Source organism: Thamnophis elegans, chromosome 7 (assembly GCF_009769535.1).
Source record: "Thamnophis elegans isolate rThaEle1 chromosome 7, rThaEle1.pri, whole genome shotgun sequence".
Classification (NCBI taxonomy): Eukaryota; Metazoa; Chordata; class Lepidosauria; order Squamata; family Colubridae; genus Thamnophis; species Thamnophis elegans.
In genome coordinates, this window is record NC_045547.1 from 59094998 (window position 1) to 59104845 (window position 9848).

At 39.4% G+C, this 9848-nt stretch overlaps 1 protein-coding gene across 1 annotated transcript in view; it reads right to left on the minus strand.

Annotated features, from left to right (window-relative positions):
* The window catches only part of LOC116511063 (ankyrin repeat domain-containing protein 26-like), a 94864-nt gene extending 92532 nt beyond the window's left edge, over window positions 1–2332 (minus strand). The window contains 1 exon segment of the mRNA XM_032220836.1: window positions 1937–2332. Coding sequence (XP_032076727.1) covers window positions 1937–2172 — 236 coding nt within the window. The 5' untranslated portion in view covers window positions 2173–2332.
* Between the last annotated feature and the right edge of the window lie 7516 nt (window positions 2333–9848).

Here is a 9848-nt window from a genome sequence, read left to right on the forward strand (position 1 = left end):
ATTCAGATACTTTGCAACTGACTTATAGTTATGACAGTTAGTCTCCCGGGGTCAGATGATCAACTTTCCCGACCTTCTGACAAGTAAAGTCTATGGGAAGCCAGATTCACTTCACAACCATGTTAATAACTTAACAGCAGCAGTGATTCATTTAACGATTGTGACAAAAAAGACTGTCAAATGGGGCAAAATTCACTTAAGAAATGTTTCACTTATAGCAACAGAAATTTTGACCTCAATTGTGGTCATAAGTCAAGAACTATCTGTACAGGAACTAGCGACAGGGTTCAACATATAAAAAAGTGATATATGAAAAAAGATACTCGAACAGAAGAATCAATAGAAAGGATGTCATTTTATTACTTTAGGAAAAACCCTCCCAAACTACCACCTCTTACAATACTAGACAACACAGTATCAACAGTAGATACCTTCAAATTTCTAGATTTTATCATCTCAAAACCTAAAATGGACATCTAACATCAAAAGTGTCATCAAATGCACAACAAAGAATGTTCTTTCTTTGCCAACTCAGGAAGCTCAAACTGCCCAAGAAGCTGCTGGTACAGTTTTACAGAGGAATTATTGAGTCTGTCATCTGTACCTCTATAACGGTCTGGTTTGGTTCTGCAACCGAACAAGACACACACAGACTTCAGAGAATCAGAACTGCAGAAAAAACAGTTACTGACAACCTGCCTTCCATTGAGGACCTGTACAATGCAAGAGTCAAAAGAGGCTATGAAAATATTTACAGACCCCTCGCATCCTGGACATAAATTGTATCAACTCCTACCCTCAAAATGCCGCTATAGAGCACTGCACACCAAAACAACTGGACACAAGAACAGTTTTTTCCCAAACACCATCACTCTGCTAAACAAATAATTCCCTCAACACTGTCAAACTTTTCACTAAGGCTAAATTACCATTACTATTCTCATCGTTCCTATCACCCATGTCTTCCCACTTATGCCTGCAGGACTGTAATTTTGTTGCATGTATCCTGATATTGCTATCGTTTCCCGATTGCTTATTTGTACCCTATGACTAACATTAAGCGTTGTACCTTATGATTTTTGATTAATGTATCTTGTCTTTTTATGTACACTGAGAGCATGTGCACCAAAAATAAATTCTGTTTGTCCAATCCTACTTGGCTAATAAAGAATTCTATCCTATTAATCTTCTCTTCTTTCCTATCACCCATCTTCTCCCACTTATGATTATATTGATAGTTTCCTGATTGCTTATTTGTACCCTATGACTATTATTAAGTGCTGTACCTCATGCTTCTTGATGAAGGTATCTTGTCTTTTGATGTACATGGAGAGCATGTGCACCAAAGACAAATTCCCTGTGTGTCCAATCACACTTGGCCAATAAAGAATTCTATTCTATTCTATTCTATTGAATAGACACTTGGGTAATAGCAGAAGGGTCATAACAAAAGATAGAACACACATTTTACAAGCTGAAGATTCAAATTTCGACCTACATAATTTTTAATCTACAAGAACCACTGCCAGTATAGGTAAATACTGATCTAGATAACTATTGGTTTAATTAATTGACGAATGTATCTTGTCTTTTGATGTACACTGAGAGCATGTGCACCAAAGTGTGTCCAATCGCACTTGGCTAATGAAGAATTCTATCCTATTCCTATTCACTTCTATTCAGCGCCAGACTCCGAGGAAGAGACCCTCAGGAACAAATTTCCCGCTACCAGGCTACCTATGACATCCACACAGCCCTCCACGTGGGCATGTTTTCGACCAGTGAAAGGGCGTCACTGGGGTGAAATCCCACCCTCGGAAGCCCGTTGAGGGGAGAGAAGAGGAATAGCCCAAGTCTTCCAAGAGGAAGGCTGAAGAGGAGAGCTGGCGTTGGCCTGAAGACGAGGCGGGGATCGAGGCCTTCTTCTCCTTCTCACCTGCCGGCTCTATCCTTTGCGTTGATGTCTTGTTTCTGCAGGAGATGCCGGAGCTCCCCGAGGTCTCCTTCGGCCGCCGCCCGGTGCAGCTTGCTCAGCTCCTTGCCCTGCAACTTGCGGCCGTCGCCGCCGCTACAGAGGCGGGCTGAGGCGCAAGCCACGACGCGGCTCCGGGACGGCGACTGCCGCTCGCTCTTCTTCTTCCCCAGTCCCAGGATCCTCTTCACCTTCTTCATCCTCCCGACCGAGGAGCTGGAAGAAGGGGAGGAAGGCTCGGAGTCACGACGCGCGTCGCAGCATTCACCGCCGCCACCGAGTCCCTTTCCCTGCGCTCAGAAGCTCGCAGGGCACTCGCATGGCCAAGGAGCCGCGGGCACCGATTGTTAACAGCGGTTAACAGCGTCATAGAGGGGGCAAGCCGGAGCGCGGTAGCCAAGGCAACGGCTTCCCGGGGCGACACTGCGCACGCGCGTTCAAACTGGTTTTTTTTTGGCGCGACCATGTTGCTTTAACGAAGGCGCAGGCGCAGGCGCAGTCTTCTGTCATTGCTTGCGGAGTTTCCGGGGAAAGTTGGCCGCTTGAAGGAGGTCGGAAAAATGGGTTGGGGGAAGTGACCGTGGCCGTTGTAAAAGCCAGCCTGAAACTAGGCCGTGAGCATAGTGACGAGAACACAAAGTAGATTGCACCCAAGAGTTTGATGCATGCCGTTCTTGGCTTCGAGCTTATTGCATGCAGCTCAGAAAACTTTATAACAGAGGGTCCCCAAACTTGGCAACTTTTAAGACCTGTGGACTTCAACTCCCAGCTGGCTGGAGAATTCTGAGAGTTGAAGTTCACAAGTCTTAAAGTTGCCAAATCCTCTGCTTTATAAAATCAATACAAAAAGTTGGATTTTTTTTATTTCTCGGAGCTTGGTTGTCAGTGGTTGCAGCATAGCATTCAATGTCCTCTCAATCACTTTTATCCAAATCAAGTTTTGCAAGAACTGTATAAAACTAAAAAAAAAAAAACTTAATGTTTTGAATTAGTAATAATAATCATCAAATTAACATCGTAAAAAAGTTTGCAAATTCGAAATTTTCGGCAAAACAAACTTTTGGAAGGTTCCTGCTACCCTTTCTAGCCCAAAAGCATTACGTATAATGCTAAATTTGATAGAAAATACCATCCCTAAGCTTTATTAACACAAATTTAAAAAAAATACATTTATTTTACACTGGTTTGGCTTGGGTCCTGCAGTCTTCAATCCTGGAATAAAGACAAAAAAACACGACCATTGCATAACTTCTGTGGTCATGTGATGAAACTTCAGACGCTTGGCAATTAGATCATATTTATGACAGTTGCAGTGTCCCACCTTTTCCAACATCTGAAGAGCAAAGTTAATGGGGAAGCCTGATTTACTTAACAACCGTATTACTAACTTAACAATTGAAGTGACAACTGAAGTCACTTAACAACAACTGGCAAGAAAATGGGGCAAAACTCATTTAATAACTGTTTCACTTAGCAATAGAAATTTTGGACTTAAATGTGTTCAGAAGTTGAGGACTACCTGTATGCCAGTTTCCAAATTATGGAATGCAGATTTACAAGTTCGGATTTGGAGGTTTTAATTTGGATTTCTTCTCTTTGAGTGATACAGCTGAGATTCATACCTTAAGCACTTAGGAAGTGAATGTGAAAGTCTTTATGCTATGCATCCTTAAGGATCTAGGTGAAAAATAAATAAAACTTTTAATCTAGTTTAAATATCACACATGCAACTGTTGGAAGAAATATCCATCTGATTCAGTTCCAAATGGGGAAAAAACACTGGAAACATGGAGGCTGATTGGAAAGATGGTTTATTTTTATTTTTTTATTTTTTTAATTATTTTTTTTATTTTTTTGTTACATAAACAACACATGCCCACAACAGTGGGGAAAAACAACAGCAGCAGAAAAGAAACAAGGCAGAGGGAAAAAAACAAAAAGAAAAAGAAAAACACAACAAGTATATGTTATAAAAAGTATATCAGCTGGTTGCAACAAGTTTTTGTGCATCTCTTCCATTAATTCATATTAATTCAAATATCTTAACTCAAGTGTTTACCATATTAACATCTTCATACCTCCACTTTTAGTTGACTACAGTTGTTTAAACATCCTTCATCCTTAACTATGCCAAAGATTTAATCCATAACCACATGCTAGCATTTCATTTACTTCATAAAATCCTCCATTAACATCAAATCCTCATATCCTGTTTTAGCTAAACATCCATAATATTTAATACCAAAAATTCCATCCTCCATGTATATAGTTTATTATCATTCTCCTTTCTTTATGTAATTATATCGTATATCATAGCATTTTCCCCATATTACTTAAGATTTAACTGTATATAGTTTTATTTTATTTTTTAATAGCAATAACTATTGTGATTAATAACCTTTATATATAGTCCAAGAATATTTATAACCTTCCCTTCTCATATCCAATTGTTATTTATCATAGCAACTCAACATTATATACATTACTATCATTATCAATTATTATTCAACTATATCTATTACAAATGAATTTAACTAGGTTTAGCTAATTTTGAATTGTATTCTTCCATCTATCAGCCTGTGTCTCTCCAGTAACAAAACCACCTTAATCCTGTTGCCATTCGTGGGTCGAATTCTCCAAACATCTTTATGAGCAAGTCCATACAAAAAAATCTTTGCACCTTTTTGCTTGTGGTGCCTCTCATATAATGCTGCGTCCTCCGTTTGTTTCCTTTATCACCTTGTCTTTAATTCTCAGTGGTGGTATCAAAAGTTTTGCAAATGGTATTTCATAAAGTATAAATTCTTTAATGCTTCTCACTCCTCCTATGCTCTGTCTTTCGAAGTAAATCTTCTGTGTGGCTGCCCCCCCTTCAGACATTCCATCTTTTTCTCCCTCAGAAGTAAACCAGTTGCCCCAAGTATCAGCAAGTTGAAAATCTTCATCTCTGACATCCTTCGTTTGTATTTGAAGAACATTCAAACGTTTAACATTCTCATTTTTTCCTTCATATTTTGTTGCTAGAAACAGCAAATAATCCAGTTTCCTCTCAATTCTATCATGTGTGGCAGATAATTTTTGTAGTGCCGAAGAAATCATTTGAATAGAAACTTGAATAGACACCATATTTGTACGCAGTTAATTTTTATTTTATTTTTTTGGAAACTCTGAGGTATTTGCAAGTAAAAACAAGGTGGGAACTGTACAATCTTATCTGATCTTAGACCAATCCAGCCAAGCAATAAAAGTGTCAAGTTGTAAGGAGCCAAATTATAGTGAATTGGTTTACAGCCCACTTACAGAGGATCAGAGGAGATGTTGGAGTAATCTATCCTTTGTCCATGTAAATAGCATTTAAAACATTTTAAAAATAGGGTAACCACCATCCATAAACCAATAAAGAGATCGAAATCACCGCTAGATTCTTCTGTTCTTTGATTTAAATTAGCTTGAATTTTTATGCGGACTGTCTTTCTCTGAGTAAGAAAATCAGCTTACCAGCTGGAAACACTTCGCCATTCTTTGGAGCTATCTGCAGTTTCAGTTAGCCTTATGGCTAATCCGGAAGTCACTGGCAAAGGAGGTTAAATTCCAAGCCCCCAGAGACTTTGCGAACGTCTCTGGGGTCACTGGATCTCCTCCTACCTTTCACTGTCTCTCCGGGACAGCTTGGGTTCAAAAAAGAACCGTCCCAATTGCTTCGGAATAGGGGAATTTCAGGAATAGCCGGAAAATCCATCTTCTCACTGCTAAGCCCCACCTTCTTCCCCCGGAAAGATGGTTTATTGATGAGCTGGACCACATAGGTTTGAGATCCTGGTGCAGCTGAACACATGGAGTGGAGAGTGAGAGTTATTTATACTCTCTCTTGGGCCTTGCCCTTGAGCTTCCTATTCCTGTGGCAAGAGCATATGTTGTATTGGTTGCTGTAGTCACACTCCCATGTGGCCATGTGGGGTCAGTTTGTCTGAATCAACTTTGAAGCCTGCTGGGGGATTCAGTGAAGAGGCTTGTGTCTGAAAGGGTGTTGGGCCATTGTGTCTTAATGGTTTTCCTGGTCTGGATCTTGAGTGAGGGCTGATCCTACCATTCTGCCTAATCCTGCCTTTGTTCAAAATATCCTGTCTTGAATGGATTACCAAATCAGCGTTTCTAAAAGCTGGCCACATCTTAGTATCTGCTTAGGGGCAGGGAACTGTGGCTCTGAATTTCTGTCCCTTAAAATTTCTATTTCTCTTTTAGAGGAAATATAATATTCTGCCTTTTTAATATTTCCTAAATTATTTCATTCTTGTAGGAGAGGGGTGGGTGCTAACTTTCTACACAATTTAAAAAAAAAATAGAGTCAAAGGTTATACAGCTTCATAGACCAGAGACTGTTCATGTCCCTGTGTGTGTTTTATTTCACATTATCTGTGCAAATAATGGTCCTGGTCCCCTTAGCCCTTTCAGATGATAGCTACATCAAGGGAGTAAAGAATTATTCTTATCCCTGCATGTCAGTAACAGTCCTATTTAGCATGTCTCTATTCACTTTTTTTTTAAATCAGTAATTGCATGAATGACACATCACCTAATCTGACTGATCTTTATATAGGGACATTTTTTACACTGGAAATATATGGAACATTATGATAATGACTACCAATGCATGCACAAGAAAGTTGAATTTAGTTACTAAATTCCATCAGATAGCAGCATATGTGTAAAAGGAATGGACCACACATGCAGAATAGCATGTATACCTAGGTGATGGGAATCATTTCCTTTTCTAGGTCAGCATTGTGATTTGGGATGGACACTAGAGGGACTTGACTACTCTATTTGAACTTCCTCCAGTGTCAGAGAATGCAAATGTACACTTTAGCCAAGGGAGAAGGAAGTTGAATGAGCTTAACGTTAAATCAAATAAAATTTCTACTCTGGAAAGAATTATTGGCTGACTGCTATTATTTTTCCAGCAATGTAGTCCAGTGAAAGTTAATTTTGCCGATCCTAATAGATTAATCACCTTATTTTTTTTAATACAGCAAGAAAGGAAAAGAAACAAAATCTAAGAGTATAAAAAAAGAAAAAAAGTGACATAATTCTTAGAAATGTTACTTGGCCTGGAGTATTCTGGAAATTGAAGTCACATCTGAAGGGCACAGAAGTTAGGAAAGGATGTTGCAAAAGCTCAGCATATCAACTACAGGTGAAACTCAAAAAATTAGAATATCGTGCAAAAGTTCATTTATTTCAGTAATACAACTTAAAAGGTGAAACTAATATATGAGATAGACTTATTACATGCAAAGCAAGACAGTTCAAGCTGTGATTTGTCATAATTGTGATGATTCTGGCGTACAGCTCATGAAAACCCCAAATCCACCATCTCAGAAAATTAGAATATTGTGAAAAGGTGCAATATTCTAGGCTCAACGTGTCCCACTCTAATCAGCTAATTAAGCCATAACACCTGCAAAGGGTTCCTGAGCCTTTAAATGGTCTCTCAGTCTGGTTCAGTAGAAATCAATCATGGGAAAGACTGCTGACCGGACAGTTGTGCAGAAAACCATCATTGACACCCTCCATAAGGAGGGAAAGCCTCAAAAGGTAATTGCAAAAGACGTTGGATGTTCCCAAAGTGCTGTATCAAAGCACATTAATATAAAATTTATGTGGAAGGTTAATGTGTGGAAGAAAAAGGTGCACAAGCAGAAGGGATGACCGCAGCCTGGAGAGATTTGTCAGGAAAAGGCCACTCAAAAGTCTTTCACAAGGAGTGGACTGAGGCTGGAGTCAGTGCATCAAGAGCCACCACACACAGAGGGATCCTGGACATGGGCTTCAAATGTCGTATTCCTCTTGTCAAGCCGCTCCTGAACAACATACAACATCAGAAGTGTCTTACCTGGGCTAAAGAAAAACAGACCTGGTCTGTTGCTCAGTGGTTCAAAGTCCTCTTTTCTGATGAGAGCAACTTTTGCATCTCATTTGGAAACCAAGGACCCAGAGTATGGGGGAAGAATGGAGAGGCACACACTGGAAGATGCTTGAAGTCCAGTGTGAAGTTTCCACAGTCTCTGTTGATTTGGGGAGCCATGTCATCTGCTGGTGTTGGTCCACTGTGCTTCATTCATTAAGTCCATGGTCAATGTAGCTGTCTACCAGGAGATTTTGAAGCTCTCATGCTTCCTTCCGCAGACAAGCTTTATGGGGATGCATGACTTCATTTTTCAGCAGGACTTGGTACCTGCCCACACTGCCAAAAGCACCAAAACCTGGTTCAATGACCATGGGATTACTGTGCTTGATTGGCCAGCAAACTTGCCTGACCTGAGCCCCATAGAGAATCTATGGGGCATTGCCAAGAGAAAGATGAGGGACATGAGATCGAACAATGCAGAAGATCTGAAGGCCGTTATTGAAGCACCCTGGTCTTCCATAACACAGACTGATAGCTTACATGCCACACCGCATTGAGGCAGTAATTGTTGCAAAAGGGGCCCAAACCAAGTATTGAGTACATATGCATGCTTATACTTTTCAGAGGTCCGATATTGTTCTATGTACAAACCTTGTTTTATTGATTGCATGTAATTGTAAATGCAATAAATAAACAACACAACAAATACACAACAAATAAATTGTAAATGCAATTGAACAATACAAATAAATTGTAAATGCAATAAATAAACAACACAACAAATAAATTGTAAATGCAATTGAACAATACAAATAAATTGTAAATGCAATAAATAAACAGATTTTTAAAAATGCAAACAAATAACACGCAACTGGACAACACAAAAAGGCAAATGGATAACACACAAATAGTTGGTTGTTGCAAATAACTGGGGGGAAGGAGTATTGTAAACCCAGCAACAGCCTGTGCTGTGCCCTGATTGGCTGGACACAGCACAGGCTGTGATTGGAGGTTCTAATGACAGTTGGTGACCTGAGGGTATAAATACCAGACAGTTGTAACTGATTTCTGAATCGCTTGTCATCTGCTAATAAACATCATTACCCTCTGATTCCATGGCTCCTGCGTCTTTCCCTCACAAACATTTATAACAATTGTTCTATGTACAAACCTTGTTTTATTGATTGCATGTAATTGTTTTATTGATTGCACGTAATATCCTAATTTTCTGAGATTGTGGATTTGGGGTTTTCATAAGCTGTACGCCATAATCATCACAATTATGACAAATGATGGCTTGAACTATCTTGCTTTGCATGTAATGAGTCTCTCTCATATATTAGTTTCACCTTTTAAGTTGCATTACTGAAATAAATGAACTTTTGCACGATATTCTAATTTTTCAAGTTTCACCTGTATATTGCCATGCTTTAAGAAATTTACTCGTTAGTGCATCTATTTATTAAATTATGTCCATAGAACATAGTAGGGTAAAATCACTTTTTTGCTTCAATTCTTTCTGAAACTGATAAAACATTTTAGCACTTTCCTCCATGGTGAACTGCTTCAACTCAGCAACATTTGACTATTTTCCAAAATAAAGAGGCAGTTTCAAGACTTCCAAGTCTTTTCTGTTTGGAATAAAAAAAGGGGTTCAACATGACAATTCCATGACTCAGGATGATCTGATTGAGGATGTTTAATCGTTTTTCTCTGAACATAGCAATAGCAGTAGACTTATATACCGCTTCATAGGCCTTTCAGGCCTCTCTAAGCGGTTTACAGAGAGTCAGCATATTGCCCCCAACAATCTGGGTCCTCATTTTACCTACCTCGGAAGGATGGAAGGCTGAGTCAACCCTGAGCCGGTGAGATTTGAACCGCTGACCTGCTGATCTAGCAGTAGCCTGCAGTGCTGCATTTAACCACTGCGCCACCTACAGCCCTAACATTTTGCCTATCAGTATC